This window comes from Ailuropoda melanoleuca, chromosome 17 (assembly GCF_002007445.2).
Source record: "Ailuropoda melanoleuca isolate Jingjing chromosome 17, ASM200744v2, whole genome shotgun sequence".
Lineage (NCBI taxonomy): Eukaryota > Metazoa > Chordata > Mammalia > Carnivora > Ursidae > Ailuropoda > Ailuropoda melanoleuca.
Window position 1 is genome coordinate 20,509,872 of NC_048234.1, and position 25,827 is coordinate 20,535,698.

Genomic DNA, 25,827 nt, shown 5'->3' on the forward strand with positions numbered 1-25,827 from the left:
ATCTGCTCTGTGTCTGAGAGGCCATAGAGCATGGTGGTTAGGGGCATGGGGTCTGAAGTCCATCTTCCTGTTATCAGCCACATGACCCAGGCCAGATACCCAAATAGGAACCCACTGAGGCCTTAGGTTCCTCATAAGTAAACTGAGGAAATGTTTGCAGACTACTCAGTAAGCGTTCACTCGGTCCTGAGGTATAGGGCAGCCAGAAGATGAAACGCAGCTGAGATACGGTCTAGCACCTGCTGCTCCCAGTGCCATCCCCAGATCAGCAGCCTCAGCATCCCAGGGGACTTTGGGAAGTTTGATACCAGTTCAGAACCTCAGCACTGCCTGCCTCCAAGACCTAGGGAATCAGAATCAGTATTTGTTCCCAGCGATTGGTTTGCAAGCGAAGACTTGAAAAGCAGGACTCTAAATGTCCATACGGCTTTGAACAGGAATATGCCCTCCAACTGGCTATTGTCATGTACCTCACCTGACGAGGGAGGTCCTCCTTCCTGTCCTCTAAAATGATAAGAACATAGTCACTAAGCAGTGCCCAGGGTAGACTTCTCTGGTCTTGGGAAAGGGCCTGAAACAAGTAGGCCCCATTTCAGGAATAAGCCTTGCCTGCCTCCATTCACACAGTGAGTACATGACAGCGAAGGTATCCCCAGGAGTGCCCTGTCTATGCGCCTAGAAATATAGATTGATTGTTTTCATTTGGATAGAGAGAGAGCTGTTTATTAACCCAGATTAACCTGAGCTAGTTAAAGGCTCAAGCTTCGAATGTCCTGGTCCCCGTAGCTGGTGAGAGAGCAACACATACTGCTTTGTTAAAACTGTAAAGCCCAACTGAGTTACTTGCACCTCCATCTTCAGGAGACAGGTGGGCTGCAGGCAGCTATACTCCAGAGAGAACCCAAAGTGTCAGGTAGGCCGCTCCCGGTCCTCCGCTGAAGGCAGGGCTCACGAATCCATCCCAAGACCAGGCTTTTATTTCCTTGGGGAGTCCACCATCTCTTAATCACAAAAGCAATAAGAATTTCCAATATGTTCCTCGGCCATTCCTAATCAGCTGCTCTTGCTGCCAGTCATCAGCGCCGTCTGGAGGTTCACCTAAAAGCTCTCTTCCAGCCTCGACAGTGGCACTAACCCCTGAGGTGACACAAGACAATGAAGGCCATCCCCATGGGCAGCCTGTGTGCACCAGTTTATTTGATCTCAACAATTTTGTTAATATTGCTCTGACTCTAGAGGGATCAGTTCTTTTCCCTACTCTGTGATTGACAGGCCTTGGGTACGCCCCTTTGGTTGAGTGTGTATGGAAGGAAATGTTTCCTTTTGTAAATGACCTTACGATTGCACTCTAATGTGGAGATTTTCTTCCAGAGGTTAAAAAATCACTTGGCAAAGCTCGAACGTTTGTCTGGAAGCATGTGTTGTGTTAGGCGTTCTGTGTGAAGTCAGCAGATACTCAACTTCAAACATCCAGCACCTGCCTCATATGGAGTACGGGCTGGAAAATTGTGTTTGAATGAATGAAAGAATGAATGAGTGAAAGGATATTCTTAGACTACACGAAGATGTAATCCTGGATGCATGACTGCTACAGCTGGAAATTCCTAGAAGTCAGTGTAGGTAGGAGAGGCATTTCCTGTGCCACAGGGACAATCACTGGGAAATGTGGATCCCAGGTAGAGGCCAAGGGCAATCCTACAAAGCCCCAGTTCTCTCATCCCGGAGTTTGTCCATTATAGCGGAAGGGTATGTGACATGGGGTTGGACTAATGTTGGGATGCCATTCTCTGCTTTTATTTCCTCGAGATCTCTGGTCCTTGTAGTGGCTACAGGCAACATCCACAAGCAGAATTGTTTCCCAGGACTGCACGAAAAGTGCTCTGTGTAGACGCTGAACTATGAGCTTCTACTAGGTGACCTCACCAGGAGAGATTTTGTCCTTTACCTCTCATCCCATCTCTTAGGAAATAGAGGCAAGTCATGGGTTTCGTTTTGCACACAGGTGATTTCTTACAACCGACGTAAGAAACTATTCTGTATATGTTACAAATTCAGACTTTAAATTGAACCCTAACGACCTCCCTTTCTTATTCTCATGGGGTCCCCAGTCAAAGGGTCACTATATGTTTCAATGCCATTCACCAGCTTTAGCAGTGGAAGAAAGGGCTGTTGGTCAGTCACCACTTGAACTCAGCAAAGCTGGAGGGCAGGTTCCAGAGACTTCTGCACTGTGTCATACACCTCTTAAGCCCACCTCATACCCTCTCCACCACCTAGTCCTACCAGCAGCCATTGCTATGGCAACCATTTGCGCCAAATACAACTTGGAAGCACTTCCCCTCACCTGTACCACGAATCTCTGGCTTTCTGCCCTCAGGCTTCTCTGATGCCCTGGTGTTGGGCATCTGTGAGAACTTTAGCCACTCTGCTACCCGTGCCTACTTGTGTGGGAGAAGTAACACCCTAGGTAGGGCAACCTTTGACCAATAAGGAACAGGATTTGGTAGATAAAGGTTTCTTTTCCCGTCATACTCATTGAGCCCCAGATGGACTCCATTGATGTTTAGATTGTGCCCGTCCTTGTTTACTCCAATAAGCGTGAATGATGCTGTTGGGGAGGATAGGCGCCATTGTGTCTTGTTCCCTGGTCTATCCCAGGACCTTGCTCCATGTCTGCCACACCGTACGTACTCCATAAATATTTGTGGAATAGTTGGCTGCTGAGAGAGGAGGCAGAGGAACACAGGTGACTGCATACAGAGCAAAAGTATTAAAGTGAGTAGAGGAAGGGAGAGGACATTACAGTCAAAGCACAGTAGCGTCAGTTGCTGTCATGTGGTTGAGGTGTGACCAGTTGTCTCACTGAACCAGGACTGAGGGCACAGTGTGGGGCCACAGAGAAGACAGTGTGTTATAAAGCACTAGAACACCACTTGACGATGTCTCCTGGCAGGTCTCAGGATTTTGCTAGAACTGATGTCTAGAGACCTGTTCCCCTCACTCAGTTGCAACCTCCCCAAGGGCAGGGACCCACATACAGTAGAGAGGCTAGCATGTAGTAGGCACTTAATAAATACGGGGTTAAAAAAATAATGGTTGGAGGACAGATGGACGGACGGATGGATGGAGGGATGGCAGATGGTTGGTCCTGGCTATTAAATGGGATGAAGGAGAGGCCCTTAACCAGGCCTTTCAGCTTTTCAGTGTGTGGCAGGCTGCAAACAATACCAAATTTCCCAACCTGGTATTTCATTGCAGCTAATGCAAAAATGTAGCTGATGCAGCTCATGGAGACCTCTGGGAAGCACCACATTCTCTACTGAACCATAGAGTAGAGCGCGGAGCGCACACCAGGAGTCCCTATTGCCCACGGGGTTGGAAAAAGCAGGGGCAGCGGTTCCCTTGTGATGAACACATACACAGACATGCAAAAATACCTCCAGGGGATAGCTAGCGAGGGGTGCATTCGGCAACTACAACAGAATAAATAGGGGAGCTCACGTTTCTACACTAAGGCAGAAAAAAAATTGAGCCATGTTTCCACAGTGTCTCTGTGACCTCTTATTATTCCATTAGTTTTTGAAATAGTGTATGAAACACAAAGCTCCACGCTGACAAACACCAGCATTGAAACTATTGCCGCAGTCAATCCAAACAGCCTTCTCCCCTGGGTAAAATTATTATTTGGAATACAAGCAGAATTGTGGTTGCCTGAGTGAGCTGAGCATAAATGAGGGTAGTGATTCATAAGGTGACTCTAGCGAGTTTGCAAACGTGCAACTTCTCTGGAGGCTGACACACAACCGAAGGCCCTCAGTGCCTCTCTGAGCGTGTAAGCACTTTCTAGTCCCACCACCTCTTCAGGTCTTGGGGGGCTGTGGAGAATGCAGGCTTCTGAGGACAAGAGTTAACCTGACACAGTGCTGACATACTAGAAATAAACCCTTCACATCAGATCACACCCTTGTCAGCAGCTTTTGAGCGGGAAGATGGTAATTCTGCTTCCTCGCATGTGCCTTTAAGTGCTTGAACTCTCGTTCCATCGGAATAAGCTTTCGGGGGCTGGGTCATGTGGGGTATTCGTGCTCTCCGGGAGAGGTTGGAGAAAGTGGTGCTGGTCTAAAAGTAGCGCTCCCTGAACTTTCAAACCCTCAGATCTCTTTGCTTATGTGGCTGCTTCTTCTTAACCCTGAACCTGATTCCTTTTATTTTTATTTTAGATCCATTTATTCTTTGACATCAGTAGAGTAAGTTCAAAAAGAGCAGAGATGGGGATAAAGCTCAGCATCGCTTTGCGCAGAGAAGGAAGTTGAAGAGAGTCCGCGATATGATGCTGGTGTGATTGCAGCATAATGAGATGTGCGTGGAGTAGGTCCCAGACACCGAGAGCCTCTCTGACAGTGAGAGCCTCGGAAAGTGACAGGCCCCGTCTCTTTTGTGACATGGTACCAATTAGCTGATCTAAATGGGCACATACTGAAGTTTGAGGTCACTTACAGTTCTCAGAGGCGAGGCTGCCCCTTCGAATGAGGCTGTACCTCACTCTCCATGTTGTGATAGACAACAGTGTGTGTTGAGGGGTTGTCTGGAGCTGTGTTTGAGGCCCCTTTTTATGTTTTGTGGTGCTGGGCCTGGACTCATCATTGATGGAGACTGAGTGTATCCATCTCTCACACCATCAGGGAAATGCCCGGGCCCGGTTAGATCTGAGGTTAAGAGGGTGTCGGATCCCACAGTGGTGCCAGGACCAGGAGATGATATTCTCATTACCCCGATTTAGCAGTGACAGAGAGAGAGAGCCAGCCTGGCCCGCGGAGGCCGTTGCAGCCAGGAGAAGAGGCAAACAGCCTGTGTGTATGCCCTTCGGGGTCAGCAGACCAAATACTCTGTTACCTCTCGTCCCCCTTGTGACTGAGCAGTGCTAACACAGAGACCTTCACCCAGATGCGGACATGACCCAGTCGACTAATTGTACGGGGTCCAGGCAAGGAATGAGCCAAACTGTGAGCGTCAGCAGGAGCCGGGGCGTCTGTTCCACCCTGAAAACAAATGCTCTGTATATCCAGTGAGCAGAGGACTGTTCCCCCAAAGCCACCGAGAGAACCACAGACGAGCCCCTAAAACACGCTTGCTCTCAGCCTCTGGTATGTAGAGCACGTGCAGTCTGACACTTGTTCTCCCTTGATTCCAGCCTCCATCTTCTCCAGCAATCACTCAAGCCGAAGCGGAACAGCTGCTGGGGCCGTGCCACCCCCACATGCTGTCGGTCACCCTTCTCCGGGACAGAATGTACAGGGGAGCCCCCACAACCCCACCTCCCAGTTACCTCCACTCACAGCCGTGGACGCGGGAGCCGAGAGGTAAGGCCATCTGTCTCTCTTCTAATAGGTGTTGCCGCTCAACTTCCCAGCGCAGAGAAGTGCTTTGACAGTTGCTGAATTTTATTAATAATCCATTGGTTGGGTCGAGTTATCCAAAGGTGACATATTGAAAGTGCATCTACAAAGCGCGTGGATCAAATATCTCATTATCTGTCTTACTTTCCATGGGAAAAGCTGGGAAAATGCTGGCAGTCTCCAGCTGGTGTGTGTGATTCTGGGAAAATGCACCCGAATTCCCATCTTCCGCACCTGCCCTCAGTTTGTTTCAGTGACTCAGCTCTAAGACACTGTCCCCACAGGCGGAAAAGCTTTCCAGATGCAAGATGGTGCCTTCGGCACAGAGATCAGGATTAGCTTGAGAGTGTAGCATAAAAGGGCACAGGATTTTTTGTGGGTGACCAGCAAGGGGCTGTTCACTGAATACTCCCTCACAAAGAGTTTTGGGGAAAAAAATTTTAAATCTTGACATTTCGGTCTGTCTTTGGACTGCCCAAACTTCTAGTAATGTGGACAGCCTGTGCCTCCTTTTGTTCTCCTCCCCACGTGTCAGCAGGCTTGAAGTGAGCTATGTAAGGGTTACTCCCAGAGCACCCACAGGAAAAAAAAGTTCTTGTGGGTATCCCTGTGCAATCCTAGAGTCCTAGGACATAAGAATGTGTTGAATGGGCAGCAGGAGCGAAGGTTTTCAATCTTGATTTTCAACCAGCCATCTGTGGTTTCATTAGTGTTGGCCTGATGTATGAGTTTTTAAATATGTGTTTTTAAGTTTGATAAATGATATATGTTTTTTACTTATGCCTACTCTTCACTTACTAATACATCTGTTCATTTAATAAATCTGTTGAGTACTATGTGTCGGACACTGTTCCGGGTACTAGAGATGCCAAGATTATTAAAACATGGTGCTGCCCTTAGGATTTAATGAGTGAGGACAGACATATAAACAAAGTACAGTAATGTTGTTTGGATAAATGATGTAATCAAGATGCCACAGGAGCCTGGAGAGGACGTCCCTAATTCTGCCTCAGGGAGGGGGGGGGAAGGAAGGGTGATCTCGGCATGGAAGGAAGATTAAGACTTTCCAGATGGATTAATGGGGAGCAGCATCCAAGGCAGCCAGAGGAGCACATAGGAGACATGAGAGGGACAAGGACACGCATGGAAGGAGGTTCCAGTAAGGTCAGGTGCCATCATCCAGAGTGGACAGGACTGATGAACTCAGGTAAGAGTGGGTTGGCTTGGTGGAACCATGTATTTTATGCCAAGGGATTTACCTCTTACTGAAAGCAAAGAGCCATTATAGCCCATTTAAGGGGAGGGAGACACATCAGAGTGTCATTATAGAGAAGGAACTCAGGCGACAAGATGGCAGAGTCATTGAAGCTGGAAGCAGGGACAGGAGGTAGGGAAAACAAGAAAGAGGTTATTGTAGGAGTCCTTGTGAGTAGTATGAGGACCTGAACTAAGGTGAAGTGGGGAGGATGGAGACTTTATCCAAGGACTGTTACTTAGGAGAATTGCTAGTTATTAATGTATTTATGGAGTAAAGAGGAAGGGCCAAATTCATTTGCCAGTTACACCTCCAGACACAGATGGGAAAAGTATGTCATTAACAGAAGCAAAGGGAGTGTTTAATAGGAAGAAGAGTGGGAGAGAAAGAATGATAATAAATGGACTTTAGGGTTGGGGTTTTAGGCGGCTGTAAAACATCCATGTGAATGTGTCTAATAGTCAATCATAAATATGGATCAGAAGATGTTAGACTGCTCCTAACCGTTCTGCCTATGCGGTCAAGTGCAAACAGCTCCTAGCCTCCTCCCCCAGGCTCCCGTCAGCAGAGCAGTGCGGGTAGTAACCATTTATTAAGTTCACAGACACTGGGGGTGGATAGTCCTGCCAGTTATCTGATGTATTTCTAAAGGTTGAGATGAGCTTATTCGTTTTAGCATTTTATTAAGTTTCCAGTTGGGTTTTAAGTGACGTGGGCTCCTCATCCTCTCACTTCCTTCTGCCTGGCTGAGAATCATACTCTACAAGGTCATGAAGCTAAGAGACCATCACTTGAGACCTCTTCTTCATCCCATGTTCTTGTTAATACGCATTCATACTCTGTTTACAAGAATACAAGAGAAAAGCAACCTTGTGCCTTCTTTTTGCACACAGCCTTTAAAAGCATAGAGGTAGAAAAAGATTTTAGCCGTGACTGGCGTTAACAACAACCACCCAAACACCCAGTGTGCGAAGCCCAGCTCCAACGGTTGCTGGTTGCTTGAATGTGTTCCCTAGGTGCTCCTGCTGCTTGGGTTGGTTTGTTTGTTTTTAACATTTTATCTCAGTTTATAATTTTAATTTCTTTTCAATTCCCTCTTTTGAAAGCTTGTAACATATAAAAAACTACACGAATAGTAAGTACCATGAACACCCATACACCCTGCATCCTCATTCACCCACTGTTGATATTTTGCCTTCTCTTTCTCTCTCTTGGTCTCTTTCTTTCTCTGTCCGACTTGAGAGATCCTTTGTTTGTTTGCTTGCTTGTTGTTTCCGAACCCTCCAAGAGATTGTTGTGAATATCATTAAGCTTTAACCCTAATTACTTCGGGAAAGATCTCCTAAGAAGGACGTTTTCCTGCATAATCACAATGTAATTATCACACTCTGGAAAGTTAACATCAATAAAGCATTATCTAACATGCAGTCAATACTGAAATTTCCTCGATTATATAAGTAATGTTCTTTGTAGCCAGTTTCTTTTTTTTCTTTACTTTCTTTTGATTAAGGATTTAATAAGATCACAGTTCTCATTTCTTGTTAGTCTTCTTGAATCTAATGAAGTTCCCCAGTTTTTAAAAAGTTACCATGATCATCATCATCATCGTTGTCGTCTTTCATGACATTGACAATTTCTAAAGACTCAGGACGTTTATTTTGCAGAATGTTCCAGAGTTGGGACTTGCCTTCTCTTTCCTCTTCAACAGACACATTCCTTCTCATCAGGAGCCCCACGTAGAGAATGAGCCTCTGCTTGCATGCCATGGGGATAAGATTAAATGAACCACAGCAGGTGAAGCACCTAGCATGTGGCATAGCGTGAAGACAGGCAACCTTGGCGTGGCTGAGAGATTGAGGTTTAGAAGCCAGAGGGTGTTGTTAAATAATGACAGTGGTTGATAAAGTAGATCATCATGGACGGTAAAAAGGGGAGGAGCAGGAGGAAGGTAACAGTACTTTCTGTGGCTGGGCAATGAAGTGGACCTCCTCACACCTGTGGCTTTGCCTCGTGCTGTGCTCTTCCCACCAAATATGCAGCCCATTCCTTTGCCAGCCCAACTGGCCTGGACAAGTCGATGGAAGGCTATCTCTTCCGATCAGGTCTGGGGAGGAGCGTGACATGAACCAGCCCTGACTTATGCACTGTGTTTGCATTAGTGTGCAGAATAAAAACACTGGGAGGAAATGTGCTTACCTTCCACTTTTGGTTTATAGATCTTCGCCTCTGTTTGCCTGGGAAATCCCCCAGTAAAAACTCCAGCAGTTTTCTTAACGGAAATGGGTTTATCACACTTTGCGATTTTTAGTGGGAAACGCATTTTTTCCTGCTTTGCGGGCACTGATTCATCATTTACTTAGCTTTAGCTTGGTAATAAAATGGGCTGAGTCACGGTCAGAAGTCAGGAAAGGCCCACCACATCTATCCAGTTAGCATCAGGTTCTTTGATCCTTGCCGTCATAAAATAAAGTAAATGCAAGTTCTCTCAATTTGATGAGGCTCCATTTTTATTTTGAAATATTATCGGAATGACACATCATTTCAGTAATTTACTTCAGCACCCCCCCACATCACCTAATGTTGATTTAAATTTATTATGGGAAGTGGTGTTTCACGATGTCATGTTGAACGAGCCAGGGCTACTTTCTGACAGTGACTTCCCATAAGAGGGACACAGCATCTTTGGAAATGTCAGTTCGTTGGGTTTGGGTTTCATAGTATGTCTGTTAGAGCAGAGAAAACAAACATATTTACGTGACTCCCTTTTTGAGATGGAGAAATCTTACAGTCCCAAGAAAAGTCCGCTGCATCTGTGTCGCGTTCCTTGTCCAACAGCATGTCAGCTGCCTCTCTCCATTCCACAGATGTCCACAGACACAGGGTGCTCTGTAGTACAAGCGACAAAGCTTAAGGGGACTTGTGGATTGACCACCTGGGGCGCCTGGTGAAGGGCTTCGGCGAGCCCCATCTCTGAGCCAGAAAAGTCTGAAAACAGGGAACGGATCCTCAAGGCGTATGCAACCAGGACAGAAATCAACAGCAGAGAATGTTAGGGATGATTGTTTTTGAGAAAGTAGTCAAACAAAATATCTTAACCAAAAAAGGAATGTCAGTTTCTTGAGTCTGTATCAAGTATTGGGAAGATGCACTGTTTTTTATCCATATCAAATGTGACATTTCTAGGATTCTAGATATAGATACATACACACACACACACACACACACACACACACACACACACACAGTCTTTCTGTGCCTTTGGGTAACCAGGCTGGTCTTCACTGATAAAATTTTCTAATTCAGCTCTGGAAACGTGTTGTAGCTTTTCTGGATGCTAAGGGGTTAAGAATAGCAACTGTTTTCTATTTAACTTCTTTGCAATTCTGCACTATTCTCCAACTCTTGTCAAACCAGCCTGCTCACTGACTTTGTTTGTTTCTGCATCTTATTTCAGGATCTTTTTCTAACTAGAAAGACAATAAGGACCTTCCATTATTGTCCTATTCTTGACTAAACGTTGCCCAGCCTGGAGCTTGGGTTAGTTTGCAACCCAGAAAGCCCCCTTGCATCTTGCAGCTCACAGAGGCAAGTTCCCCTGTTTAGTCTCTTGGTTCTTATCACCTGTTTTATTTATTTATCATTTCCCAGATGTTATCTTGCTAACTGAATTATTCGTTCTCTGGGGGCAGGAACCTAATATTGCCTTATAACTTCCAGAACGCCTGTGTGGTGCTTCACAGTGCTATATGCTACAGAAGGTTTGACAAGGGAGAAGGACCAGTGCGGGAATGCCTAGGAAACAGGAGGCCATTGCCAGCTCCCACTGTCCAGGTGGGAGGTTCCTAGAAGAGTGGTTCCCCCCTGATTCATTGGTCTGGACGGTGGTGAACCCAGTTCTCAAAGTTCGAGTCATCTTATGTAACCTGCATACTTTGCTATAACACATAATTGCCCTAATACATACGCACATGCTAATGTGCACACACACACACACACACACACACACACGTGCACACACACACACACACACACACACAGATTGCTAGGACTCCCCCACATCCCATCCACTGTGCGGGCTCCCTACGTTGCTTTTCTGTGATCTTCAGTACTAGAAGCCTGATACTCCCCATCCTTCCCTGAAAAGCTCAAAACCAGGCCTGCTGCTTTGCTGTCCTTCCTTCCCTGGGACTTTCTGAGCAAACAGGGACATTGATATCTTCACCCACTCAGCTTTTTTCAGCCTTACAAACACACACACACACACACACACACACACACACAATAATCTTTCTCTCCTCTCCTTTCTTAGGCTCCTAGTAGATGTGCAATAATGGCTAAAATCATAAGCATCACATAAAATATTAAAGTTTATCAAAATATATCCCAGCACTGGGGACATTCATTTATTGAGTTACTTAGTCAGCTGGTGTTTGGGTACCAGGCGATACGCTGGACCCTGAGGATACAGCAGCCAACAAGACTGACAGAACTCTGTCCTCTCAAAGTGTGCAGTGTAAGGAGAGACATGGCCAACAGGCAGTCATAACTTAGGCTATTATGCAGGGCTGCCAGAGGAAGATGTGGGGGCACACTGAAAGGCACACAAAAATGCCCCCAAATTGGGGAAGCATGGGAGAAATAGAAGAAGAAACATATCCCTGAAATCTGAAAGTCTGTCAGCCCCGGCCAGGCCCCGTGGGTACGCACAGGAGCTGAGAGAAGGGAATGCCAGCAGGGGTGGGGCTTCACATGGGGTGGGGAAGGGGCCTCATAAGCTGCCTTCAGGAAACTGGGCTTTCCCTCGAGGACAGGGATTTGTGTATTTGCCCAGGAAGTGCACCCTAGGGACTCTGGCATACATCGTGTTATCCACCCAGCAAGAGTTCAGAACATATTCTATACCCAACAGAAGAAGAAATGACAAAGAATAGACAAATGGTCTGTGTGGTCCTCGAGAGACAAACGCTGTCCTTTTATATCCTACACCAGCGAGGAAGCACGGGTTTTATATTACTTTCTTTTTTAATGTAATTGGAAACACCAGTTTTGCCCCTTACCATTCCAAGCTTGTAATTTATGTAGTCATGACCTTGATATTGGAGGGTTTTGAAGAGTCACTGAGTATAAAAAAAAAAAAACAACAACAACAATAAAACCACCTGCATGTGAGAGACACAGTGACGAAAATGTGGAAGCGAGAGCTCTGATGTCACCCGGAAGTTGGCCGCACTCATCTTCTCTCGGAGAAGACCTGGGTGTCATTAAGAGGGATCCACGCTGCCATGTGTTGTAATGTAATCACGACTCATCCACTGAGCGCTGCTGTATGCGCTTCCCTGAGGTGCATCACACTCTCCCACAGGGACAGAAAGATACCTGACTTACGGGGCAATTAATAGCACTGGCCCTAAAATAAAGCTTGTCAATCTTGATCATCGAAATACCTGAGAAAAGCCAGAGTTGAAAAACAAACATAGGCTTCACATAGCCATTTCTTCAGCCTGCGTGTTGACATCTGCGTCGCGTCCTCTGACAGGCCGTCGTTGTCATGCTCACCCAGTGCTGCATGATCGCGAGCACCTCCTTGCAGCACTTTCTGGAAAACAGTTACCCTCACTCAGCATCCCATGAAGGGTCAGTTTCTCTGTAGGAAATTGACTTCCGCAGATATTCAGGGTTGAGAGACGTGGTGTTTAAAATCCACATGCGATACGCACACGCGCACACACGTTTTACATGAGAATCCCTGAATGTGATGAACGTTGTTCCCAATGTCTATGCTCTGAGTAGAGAAGAGGCAGAAAATCCCAATGTCCCGGCCTTGAAAATGGAGATGAGAACATTGGGTCTTAGATTAGAAAATCTTGGGGTCCTGACTCTATTTTTTTTTCTTTATATCTGTGGAAATTTCTGGTACTTCTCCAAGTTTATTCCAGGGCAAAATAGCCCACAAGACTTTAAGCTTTTTTGATGCTGATCAGTGACCACAGCCATGCTTTATCCTCTATGGCAGGTGTCAGTTGGGTTATTGGCCTGTGGAATGAAACTTCTCATAGAGATATTCACCGTATTAATAGCTTCTTAAATATGTCCCCTGAGGGACATCTGGGTGGCTCAGTCGGTTAAGCAGCTGCCTTCAGCTCACGTCATGAACTTGGGTTCCTGGGATCAAGCCCCACATGGGGCTCCCTGTTCAGTGGGGAGTCTGCTTCTCCCTCTACTGGCCTTCTGCTTGTGCTCTCTCTCTCTCTCAAATAAATAAATAAAATCTTTTTAAAAAAATATTTTCCCCAATCTACTCCTCTTAGCACACATACAGGGAAATTGGTGATATTTGCTCCTTTCTTCTTACTTACCAATTGGGAAAAAAAAATAAATAAACAACAACAAGAAGACATTGCTGAACTGGTTTTTCTACTCTTCTCTGATTTGTCTCTGATCTTTCCCTAATTTAAATATCTGTGTTGTCTGCAAAACTTTTATGAGCACAATCTTCAGAGTCCAGTGTGTTTCTTCATAATGGAGGAGAATAATGAGCTAAGCCTACATGGCTATCTTAACTTACAACTAAGAACTTAAAAAACCTAGTCAACTTTGATCCCTCCTCTTCTCAAGCATTCTCTCATCTCATTAATCTGTAAGTCCTGTTAGCTGTACCTTCAAACACAATCAGCTTCATTTCTCCAAGTGGAGTTCACCACTGTTCCCCCCCCATCTCAACTACAGCAGGCCCCTAACTGCCCCCGCATCAGGCTGTAGACCCCATCCTATTAGCACACACAAGGCCGGGGCTCCGCACCACAAGAGGGGCCCTTCAAAATGTAAATGGAGTCTCTGAGGATTTCCTGCTCACATCCCTCCCCAACCATGCTTGGAGTCAAGTACAAACTCCTTTTAGTAGGCGAAAAGGCCCTCTATGGTCTGCCCTTAGTCGCACTCTTACCACTGCTACTCCGGCTTATTCTGCTCTGGCCATACTGGTTTTCTTACTATTCCTGGAAAACACCAACTCATCTTGCCTCAGGGCCTTTGTTCATGCTATTCCTGAAACCTGAAAGGCACCTTCACCAGAACTTTACATGATTTGTGCCTTCATTTCTAGTGTTTGCTCAGATGTTACGTCTTCAGAAAGGTCTTTCTTGACCACTCCCCCTAAACCCTCCACCCCTGCCAACCTCACTCTCTTTCGTAACCCTGCTCTGTTTCTCTTCATAGATTTAACAGTCCCCGAGATTATTCTGTCTCCTTACTGACTTGCTTACAACCCCCTAGAACTGGAGCTCCCTGAGAGCAGGGACTATCATGCTTACAGCTCTTACCCTCTCAGCGCTTGGGCATTGTGTGGGATGAACAGATGTGAACAGAAGGGAGGACCAGAACTATGATTCCTTTGTGATTTCTGGGAAAGGTAACAGTAACCCTGAGCAGGTGACTGCTGCTCTTCCATCTGCACACTCCCCTGCGTCACCTCAGGGCAAAGCAAGAGACGCTGATGTGAGCGTACGTGTGTCACTCCACCAGACAAACAGCTTGACTCATGGTCCACATATCCCTTCACATCAGATTGTTTTCCACGTATTTTTAGTTTTGAAGTGCAGTGGTTCTTCATGTTAAAGAGGTCTCATTCATTTCACCTCTGAATGCCAAATCAGCCATCTTTATTTTGTTCCCACATTCCAAACAAATCTACCTCATGCAAAGCCCAAGATGATGTTTTTTTAGTCCCCTTGGATTTTCAGTCAGGGAAGTGAGTCATGACAATAACAAGGCTTGAGGTAAAATAGAATTCCTTTTCTTGCAACCTCTACTTTAGTGCGTTAGCCTGAAGCAACATGGAGTTCAAACTAAGCCATTATGTGATTCGGATATATCAGTGTATTCCTTTGCTTTCTCTAAACAGCGGGTCATATGAAGACAGAATTCCCAAAGTGAAAGCCCATAAGCCTTTCTACTGTGACCTGGAAATCAACTTTATCTTTTCCCCTTTTGGGTGGGAAGCAGTTGGGGGAATTGGCTCTGAAGGAACTGTATACCTTTTTGCAAAAGAAGGACTGCCTGCCTGCTGGTGGTGAGGAGACCACTGAAGTGAACAGAAACCACGAGACAAAGTTTTTTTGCTCCTTTTTCTGGAAGATAGTCTTTTGTTGCTTTTCTGTTTAGTTGCAAGGAGAAACAGTTTTCTAGGTTTTAATCATCTTCCCCAGAGTCAATGATTGGAATCATTCTCTTGAATAAGATGTTCTCCCCTCAGAAACAGAAACTGTGGTCTCCGGGCAAATATAGTATCCAAGTGGACATTAATTAGCTCCAACTGGGCAAAGGAATCATCCACCTGGACACAAATGCCAGCACCAAGTTGGGAGCTAAGTCTGTGGAACCTGTGGTCTGTCCAACAGAGTAATTTCTCAACAGCAAAGACCAACATTTATTAAATACTTATCTTTGTGTAGGGCTGGATAAGGAGCTAGAGGTACAAAACGGTAGCAGACATCCAAGAATTTGATGTTCTTTTCATCAAGAAGAACCAAGAGCCCTTCTCTGATTGTGAATTTTTGATAGATGTGGTTTCTTCCAATTCATTTCTCTAACCAAATGTTGAGTTTTGCAGTCAAGGGAAAGTACGGAAAATTCCTTTGTGGTTACTACAGTAGTAACCTGACATCCTGAAGAGGAAAAAAAAATCACAAATAAACAGCACATGTTATTACTGATCAAACCACAACCCAGCTAGTTTCTTTCAAATTTATGGATTATATTGACTTTTAAGGTCTCGTTTGGCAGTGGCTTTCAAAGGCACCTGGCCATCTTTGGTAGGAGTACTGCATCTAAAGTTAATTCTGAAAGTTCTTCCGATGTCATCAAGAGGCTCGTGTTCACAGTTTGAGACCAGGAGAAAGACATGGAAGGGGCCATTTTTTTATATACCTGTGCCTCCCTTTCTCATGTTTGGACAAAACAGCACTCTTCCCCCTCATGTGCCGTCTGGCTTTCTCGTTACACTCACTTCTCAATGTTTTTCTTTCATCTGATCCACTCTGTTGCAAAGCAGACTGAACTCTATGCCTCACACCGTGCTGAACAAGAGAGTCTTCTCTTTGCCACAGGACCATGAGTTAATCCCCTTGCTCTGACCTGCTCAGAGCTGCCCAAAGGATGATCTCATTGCAGAAGGTTTTCTTTTTTATAGCAGAATTTTTGACATCAAATGTCTAAGACCACTCTGGATAAATTCACTTCTGGTTGGTGATTTTTTTGTAAAGAGGATTTGGCAGAATCCAGCTTTTCTTCCCTTTCTTCCTATCACATCAGATTCTAAAATAGACAAACAACAGAGTCACAGCCAATTCCGCAGTCAAGATATTCCAAAAAATCCCAGCTCTTGGTTAAATGTGTCCTGCATAATTCATTTCTCTGACATATCCTGGGTGTCCCCTCCCCTCCCTCTTCATTCCCATGGGGAGAGAGAGATTGTAATACTCTCTGCCCTGTTTCAGTCTATCCCAGAAAAAAATACACTCCTCTGCCTTGGGGCATTGATGACTTTGTTTTCTGGCCTTAGAACCGACCCCCTATACCCAAGTGCAGAAAGTGTCCTCCGGAACATGCCATCCCATTTTCCACACTTACTCACTCGTCATAATATATGTGTGAGTCTTCTTTGAAAAACCTTGGTGATCTTTTCACCTACAGCCAGTTCACAGCCCTCATTTTGTCATGGTCTGTGGAGGCTCCGGCAATCACATTTGAGCCTTGGTCTTGCCCAACGTGAGAAATTATTTGCAGTTAATACGGACACAGCCTCTCGTGAGGAGAATGAAGCACTAAGCCCTCGCAGAAGATGGATTCAGCTCTTTGACTATTTGGGAACAGACTCCTCGGACAGACATACAGCTCTTGGCGGGCTTCGGTCCTGCCCAGATGGACAGTGTTGCAATTACCCACACTTCCCAGCGGCTGTTTCTTCATTACTGAAAGCTGGTCTTGATTGTCTCAGAAGCAGAATTCAATTTGCAGTTCCCCCAGTAACGTGCTGTGATTCATTCGGGGACAAATCTGGATTGAACTGAGTCCAAGTGTCTCTTTTGTGAGACAGAAGGGAAGTATAAGTAGATACTATAGTCACCCAGATGAGTCAGCCAGGAATTCATGAAGTGATTCATAAATCGTTATAAAGACCACTAAAGTCTACTAAAATGGAGTGCTGTCTGGCTATACAAAGTGGGGTATTATCATTGGGGGGTTTTTTTTAGATGTTAAATCAGATGTGAAATCCTTAAAACTGTGCTTTTCTTTTTAGGTTTTGAAAAGGATTCCTTTTTTCCCCTCCGTAGTTGGCCAACGGCTAAAGCCACTTTTTATTGATTAGTTTTCACAGATGAATTTAAAAACCACCACAGTTCTTTGGGGGATAAAAAAAAATGCCTCCCCAAATCCACCATAGACCAGTTTGTATCCATTATTTCTACTCCCTAGCAGCAAATCAATAATATTTTTCATGTGAATACAATAAAACGAGCTGTTCTGATCCATTCTTCCTTCTTTGGGAGCTTCATTACCCCCGTGGAAGAGAGAGGGGAGAAAAGAACTGCCCAAAGCACAGATCAACCAACATTTAATCTACTTGATCCTGAAAACCCTTCTTTTCAAAGCATTAACCCCCAACGCAATGCTAAACCACACAGTCCCACGCTGCTTGCTAGAACTGCTTGAACATACAGCACAAATGAAGAAAAATAAGACATGTTTATGACATGTGCTTAACCTGCAACGTGGTCTATTAGCAAATATTGTTTGAAGAAATACAGTTGTTAGTTGACATAGAAACCCCTTGGACTTATAGACAGGAGACAGCATTATTTGAAAGGAGTTATCCAGCTGGAAAGACCAAAGGTGTAAGCCCAGCTTGGGCACGAAGAACTCTAGTGCAGAACTGAACAAGTTCACCAAAGCAAACTGGGAAACAGGTTGCCAGATGTTTTCAAGGCAGTGGATTGTTGATACACCTGTCCCCGCCAGCTGGTGAAAAGATTCCAAATCTCAGATGCTCACTGGAGTCCTCCACTGCCCTCCCTCACCCCACCCACTCCTCCACCTTGCCTTGACTCTCCACTAGGCATCTGACCTTATTTGGATAGAGTGGTATCTGGAGAAGTAGCTGTGTGATTGGGCAAATCATTTCATGTCTCTGGGCCTACTTTATCTCATCCAAATAAGGCTATTCCATTGCCTTTCAGCTAGAACATGATATGATTGTATGGATTTGTGAACTCACGATACTCTGTGGGGAAACCCAGTGCCAAGAAATGACACTCTTAAACAAGACCACCACTATCTGCCCTTAGAACTAGAAAATTAGCCAGATGAGTAAATGTCTTGCTTTCTCCGAGCCTTAGTTTCCATATCTGAATAGTCAAGAGAGAAAAGAGTCCTAAGATTTTTTTACTTTAAGAACTCCGTAGAAATTCAAATGCAGCGCTGGAACCACAGTCTCCTAGAGCTCTTAAGCACTGGGTATGTGTTAATGTCAGGGGTACCTTAAGTGTACATCCCACTTGGAGCACTCATTCCATAAACATGCGTTGATCATCTGGAAGGTGTCAGACATTGTCTAAAGTACTTTGAGATCTCTGACTTCCCAATTTTAAATTATTCATAATCCGCCCCTAACCGTCACTTTCCATTCTTGGTTTTTCTCTACAGTATTCATTTCCTCAGTACAATATATAGTTCGCTTACTTAACTTTGTTCATTGCCTGCTTCCCCTCCCTGAAATAGAAGTTGCACAAAAGCAGGGATGTATGTCCTGTGTTGCTCTGTCCCTAGTGATTAGAACAGGGCCACACACTGGGTCAGTGCTCAATAAAAATCTCTTGAATGAATAAATGAATATGTTATCTCAGATTTTATGATCCCCAGTAGGCACTGAGATTATCTTTATTTTATCCTTGAAATTGAGGCTGGGAGAAGTCAGGGAATTTATTCAGGGTTACGCAGCTAGTAAGGACAGAGCCGGAATCTAAGCCCAGTGGGTCTTCAGCGATATCCATCTCCTTCTGCCATTTGCAATTTTTCTGCATGTGAACCTCATCAGTTCTGTGTGTCTCAGTTTGGATCCACCACTCTGTGAAGCATCTAAGACTGTTTCTGAGTGCTGCAGCTACAGGAAAGATGACCTCTTTGCTTCTGGCCAACCTCACTGCAAGGCTGGAAAGCTCAGTGTGAGGCGAGGGTGGAAGTGGGGCCACAAGAAGGGAAGGAGCATAACTGACTAAATCCCCCCAAATAATAAGACATTTTCCAAGGTGTGTATAGATATATATTTACAGAAGCCTTTTTAAGTTGTTTTTTTTCCCCAGAAGATTTTTTTTATGAGCCCTTTAAAACCTGTCCCCCCCCCGTTTTGTTTTTGTTTTGTTTTTGGGGTTTTGGGGGTTTTTGGCAGGAGGTGGGGGAGGGGTGCAAACCATTGAACCATGGGATGGCTCACGCTGAGGTTATATAAACTCCTCCACTAAAAAAGTACAAATGGTTGACTGTTCTCTGGTTTGCTTTTGTGCGAAGTGTTTCTGGTAAGCAGTGATTTTTTTTTTTTAATTTCTAGTCCGTTGTGTGCATATTTATATTAACAATCTTCTATTGTTTCAAAGAAGAGACTGGTAAGCTACGTTGAGTGAAATCTGTGAAATTTGAACTGCAGACCAGCAGCTGGGGGACAGAGTTGGACCTAAAAAGATTTTAGACGTTCTCTCTTCTGGCTCTTGGACCCTGCTGTAATTCAGAGTGAATTAGAGTGACGTCATCTTGTCCTGACGTAATGGGGGACGAGCTCTTCCACGGGAGAAATATTGCAAATCACTGCAACTTAGACTCAGCATCAAAACTGTTTATTTTAGCATCAAAAATTTTTAATTCACCATCTTTGGATTTAAAAAAAAAAAACTCTGTTTTGGACAGAATGTTCAGACCATATTCCTTTGGGTATGTGTGCATATTAAAAAAACAAGGTTGGAAAATCTGAGGGCACTAAGAAAATGGGGTTCTGAGGCCCTACAGCCTACCCTCAATAACAATAAGAACATTTTATGTTTGGCTTAATGAGCTTCTGTGTAAATGCGCATGTTTTGGTTCTTTGCTTGCTTCTGGAGGGCATGGCCTCAAACCACTCAAGTTTCTCGAGTCCTTTGGCTTTTTCTAAAACGCTTTCTGACATTGGTCTTGTTACAAGCTGTCAGTGATTGCTCTGGACGCTCCCAGGGCCTTCCCACTAACAGAGGGGCCCCCCCACTTCTGCACGCCTCTCCTACCCCCTCGCCTCAGATTTTAATTTGCTAATTTTACTCTACTATGAATGGGTTAACATGGAAGCAGGTTTATAAAAGTTAAGTTTAAATTAGTAGAGAGAGTGTGAGGGATTTTTCCATAAAATAGTATGTACCGTGTTTCAACAGTAACAAAATTAAATCTAAGTACTGTACTTGAAAATCAATCACATTTATACACTCATCTCTTATGCTGGGCTTTTTAGCGCTGAATTTTTCTTTATTTCCTTGTTCCTAGCAATTGTGTGAATAATGGTAATCACATCTTGTCACTTCTCATCTTTTCTCTGTACGTGTAGAAGTTAACATTTTTTGTATCAGTCCTTTCCTTTCCAAATCAAGGACTTCTTTAGGTGTGTGTTTATCTCACCTACAATAGCTTACTTATAAGTTTTTATTAATACTTTATATGAAGCGACACACTATATTTTAAAATTGCGTTAACTTTATACCATATAACCTTACTTATTTGATAACATGGAGAAAAATCCAGCCTGAATTAGCAAAAAGCAAAATCTGGAGTCAGTCGAAGGGTCAGTAGGTATGTTTTACTCCCCACCCCAGGTCTCTGAAATAAGCATTGCTAACACCTTGTGATACTACCACATTTTTTTTTTCCTTTGCTCACCGTTACTGTTTTGTAATACGTGGTAGCCTAGAGGGCATGGCCAGGGTTTGGAATTTGCATGAATGAATAGATAAGAATGATTTAGAATTACCATATAATTGTATACTCCTAGATAGATACATAGATACATAGTTTATATGGAGCTATTTAGTCCGGATACAGATGTCGAATCTCTCGTATGGAATTTACATTCTAGATGACTCCTAAATGAATTCGGTCCTTGTCGCTAGTTGAAATCTTCCCTTCCTTATAGCTAATAATCACAGTTCACTCAATAGCCAGATCACCCCAAATTACAGAGAAAAGATTTTCTATTGCTGACAGTCTTTGCCTCCTTTCCCCTCCCCATCTATCTTTTCTATCTTTGTTAATCAAACCCTTGTTTCTGAGTCAGACTCACTGGCCCCGGGACAGGGGACTGTGAAACAGAATCCCTCTCCTCCATCAAGCCAACAGTATCAGGGTCAGACTTATACATACTGTGACTTGCCCCATCCACACTTCTCTACCCCGTCAGTCCTCAACAGAAAGGAAGAGTGGCACAAGTATCAGAGAAAAGACCAGAAGATCAAGAGTGTGCTGCCTCTTCTATTCCCAGATGAAGAAATATAGTCAGGAAGCAAGTCAACGATCTTCCTGCTTTGCCATGCCAGTGACGGAGATTGTCTTCCGAATCCAGTCCTCCCCATTCTCCCTGGGGGTCTCCTGCTCACAGGGCTCCAGGGTGGGGTGGTCGTGTGGCCTCCTGTTAGCCCTAAAGCCTGCGATCCCACAATTCCTCAGCTGCCTCCCATGACCTCAGAGAGAGTTGCCAGATGCATTAGGGACATGTTCCCTAAGAAAATAGCCTCCATATGAGGAATCCTGGCACACGGGTTTTTACTAGATGTTCTCAGGGCAGTGACCGGGTTCATCTGCGATGTGTTCTCTCAAAGCCATTCAGCACATCTTCCAGGCTAATTCCAATTAAGATGATACACTTGGAAAATATATATTTCCCCAGCCCAGGGTATTCAGTTACTGTTCTCCTGCAGCAAAGTGAAAATAGGCATCCTAACACAGCCAGTTTGTTTCAGCCTCCTCCGGAGGCTTCTCTTCTCCCCATCCTCCCTCCTCGGTTCCCACATCCCCTTCCTCCATAGCCCTTGCGGGACAGAATTCATTTAGGAATCGTCTAGAATGTAAATTCCATACTTTTTTTTTTTTCATTCCCTCGTTCTTTCCTGGCTCAACACAAATATAGAAGCCCAGCCCTGGTCAATATGCTGCTTCAGAATGGTGCACATTGCTTTATAAACTTGACTGGTTCGGTTTCCCTTCCTACCCTCTATGGCCCTACGCAAGAGTCCAGCAAAGCAAAGGGACTCGTTCGTGTGCAGTGAGCCGTGTACGCTCTGGCCACTGCTCCATGTTAGCGTTGGACAAAGCCTATCTTTTTGCTTGGCTGGAGGAATAGCCAACTGAAAGTTTTAAACTTGGTGGGCCTTTCTAAGGACACGAAACAATTCATTGCTGATACACTTTGCTCCCCAATTATTTTGTCACTTCATCTCACAGCACTGACTGGTTCCCCATGCCAGCCCCCTAGTGAGCTGGGGGTGGCACTGAGGGTCACTTTGGTGGTTTGTGAACAGCAGTAAACTTGAACACTGCTCTGCCAAGTGCACCTTCCCTTCAGTGCTAGAAAGTGGCTTTAAACCTAGGGAGTCAGACCCTGCCAATGTCCCCTGACAGAAGACTGATGGACAGTTATCAGTCTTGGGTCTCAGGTTAGTTGACCAGGTCACCTTGTATCTGCCTGTCCCTCCTCAGAACCTAGCAGTAGCTTTACTGTGATTAGCACGTGTGACTGCAAGAGATGTCCCACAAGGCGTTGTGGTTGTACCCTGAGCAGCGAGCATTCTTTGCCAAGCGCAGAACCCATGCAGATAGGTTCTGGGTCTCAAACCACTCTTGATCTTTGAGGTTTAAATTCACTCATTCTTGGCAAAAGAAAATGTATTGTTTAAAGAGAACAGGATGAGAGAGGTTTATTATAAAGACTTGTAACACTTCTTGGACCTCAGAAATGTCTCACAGAACAAAATGTTTATGAGCTAAGTGTAAATGAATCAGAAACATAAGGATCAAATTTCCCCTAAAATGCAGACGAATTTAAAAATTAGCAGAAAAGGAGGCCTGGCAAAAGATGTGCTTTGAATTTCACCAAACCCAGAGTATTTGAAATGCATTTTAAGAAGCTTGACAAACCCAAACTGTGACTACATTTTCCCTTCGTTGACCTCTTTTCTCCCCTCAGTATCTCAGTTGAGAAGTCAGTGGTTAAAGATGGGAGAAAAAGTCTTCACCAATTTCTTTTGAGGGCTTTTTGTCACACTCTTATCCAGCCAGTGTGGAAATCGGAATTTGGCTTTGAAGAGTTTGTCTCTGCTCCCACTTTTTCATGTCCCTCACGCTTCCTTTCCTAATCATCTTCCCAGGTTTGCACCTTCTGCCCCATCTCCTCACCACATCAGCCCCCGGAGAGTTCCAGCTCCTTCTTCAGTAATGCAGAGAACACAGCCTCCCCACACCCAGCAGCCAGCGGGTGGGCCACACCTGAAGTCTTACCAGCCAGAAACAAACTCTTCCTTTCAACCAAATGGAATCCACGTCCATGGTAAGTGGGGAGCCGACTGCCCCTTGAGTCTCAGAAAGTGATATTGTGCCGTCACTACCAGACAGGTACCTTCGTTACCAGCGATGGTTTCCTTTGGTTTGGTCACACGCCTAAAATGTCCCACCTCATTCGCGTGAAATCTCATTGCGTTTTCCTGGTGTTGGCCCTAAGTTGATAGAACTCATGACACCCCTGAGTGGTCAGCCCAAGATGATGATCCATTTACTGATCAGTGATTTCACACCTCATGGAGAGCCTCTCAGCACCTTGTGTCCTAAACAATAGACAGTCTCATAAAAGGGAAGATCGGTAGGAGAAGGAAGGGAAGAATGGAGAGGGGGTAATCAGAAGGGGCAAAGAACCATGAGAGACTGTGGACTCTGGGAAACAAACTGAGGGCTTCAGAGGGGAGAGAGGTGGGGGATTGGGCTAGGCTGGTGATGGGTAGTAAGGAGGGCACGTATTGCATGGAGCACTGGGTGTTATACGCAACTAATGAATCACGGAACACTACATCAAAAGCTAATGATGTATTGTATGGGGACTAACATAACATAATAAAAAAATTATTATAAGAAAAAAAAAAAGGAACAACAGGAGGGCTTTTTGCCCACACACGTCCCATATCCGCAGAACCTCTCCATTCTTCAAGGCCCAGGTGAAGTGACACCCCCTCTCTGAAGCCTTCCCTGGTGTCCTAGCTGGGTTGCGTCTCTTCTGTCTCTAGACTCTGACTGCATATCACCTGCATCTCTCAGATATCACTCTTGCTCTCTCTCTACCTTGTTAAGTTACTCCTTGTGAGGAACACTTGCCTTTCTATTAATGTGTAAGTTTCTTTCTGGGGTCAGAATGTTCTGACCCATTGTTCTTTTTCTTGGAGAACTTACCACAGTTCTCTACGTGTTATAAAGACACATAGGTACTTGGTAAGTATGGAGAGAAAGAAAAGAAGGAAAGGAAGGTAAGAGAAATCATGATGGTGTTCAAAATGTGAAGATCTGGTGTTGAACTTAGAACATACACGAGGAACTAAGTTTGGCTGAATTTCCTTTCTTTACACCAGTTCTGCTGACTCAGGCAGGTATCTTTGTGAATATCCATAGAAAGTTGAGTAGAGTTGTTGAATTGCATGGACTCAGACTATACATAGCCTTTTACTTCCTGGGGGCAAAAGGGATCCTGTCCATTTAAAGGAGATTTTCAGCTCCTTCTGAAATATAGGGCTGTCCCCCATCTGCCTCTTGCTGATTCCTGAATTTGCTTCACGTGAGTTATTACTTTATGTTAATGGGTGGTGTCCCCAAATAAATAGTAATTAGTAGTATACCAGGTGAGTGTGACTAGGTGTGCTGGCAGAATCAGGCAGTTCTGTGGACCTAGGTGTGGGGGAGGACAGCAGAGTGGGGGCTGGACAGCCAAAGAGAAGACCATGTGGACAGAGTAGTGGGCTGTGGGTAGGGAAAGACCTGGAGAAGCCTAGGCCACTGGCTCCGACTGCAAGTTCCATCCCTCATGCCCCCTCTCTTCCTGAGCGCAGTCACACAAGCCCTCATTCCCAACAAAACGTGGGCTCCCACCACTGTTTGGGCCTGTGGTGATTGTTACGGTCTTCTGTTGGTAACCTTCATCTTAAGCTTTAGTTATGTATTTATTCAACCCAGAAATATTTCTTGAGCACCTACTGTACGCAAAGCAAAGCATGTGTGAGGAAGACAAAGAGAGCACTCTCCCTGTTGAGGGAGACCTCCCGACTCAGGAGAGGGGCTTGTCTAATGTAGGGAAGATCCAGGTCCCTTGTGCCGGGCAGCCAACCTTACTGGCAGGCGGAGGTGGATGAGCGTGAGCTTTCCAGAATACAGAGTAGGTCACTGATCCTACAACACACCATTTTTACCCTTCGCATTTTAATATCGCAGAGATCTGAACATGCGTCAGTCAGTCTCATCGTATGACTGACAATGATTTTTCCTCCAGTGCTATAAAAAATAATGGAGTATTTCAGGCGATCATGTCATAGTTCCAATGAAAGGCCGTATGACACTTTGATGACAACTGCGAAACGTATTTTAAAAATTCAAAAATTAACCTACACATAGAGAAAAAAAAAAGGAAAAGAAATTTTCCCAAGCATGAAGAGTTTTGTCTTGTTTTGTTTTTAAATCGTGACAGTAGAGATAATGGATAATTTCTTTTCTTCTTTTTCTGCTTTCTGAAGATACTTTAAAAGAGATTCTGGAATTAGACCAATTCGATTACAAATATCAATCTGCTCAACTGTGTGACTCTGAACACTTTCTGGGGGTCTCAGCTACCTTCTCTTGTCAGTGGTTACAAAGAGTCCAGAAGAAAAGCTTGTGGCACAGAGTAGGAGCTTAATTAATTTAATGCTGCTTCTTCCTCTCCCTCCCTTTTCTTTATTGGACTCTTTGAGAATAGGGATAATGCTTCTAGCTTTAGGCCACACGTAATTCTTGGTGCAAAGTAGGCATTTAGTAAGTATTACTGAATAAATGATTCCCACTCTGTCATTCAGCAAATGCAAAATGAAACAAGACAACACAGAAAAT

At 44.7% G+C, this 25,827-nt stretch overlaps 1 protein-coding gene across 1 annotated transcript in view; it reads left to right on the forward strand.

The window, feature by feature from the left end:
• Window positions 1-25,827, forward strand: part of GLIS3 (GLIS family zinc finger 3) — a 454,999-nt gene that overhangs the window by 403,888 nt on the left and 25,284 nt on the right. Inside the window, 2 exon segments of the mRNA XM_034647147.1 lie at window positions 5,192-5,360; window positions 23,079-23,257. Of these exon segments, the coding sequence (XP_034503038.1) occupies window positions 5,192-5,360; window positions 23,079-23,257 (348 nt within the window).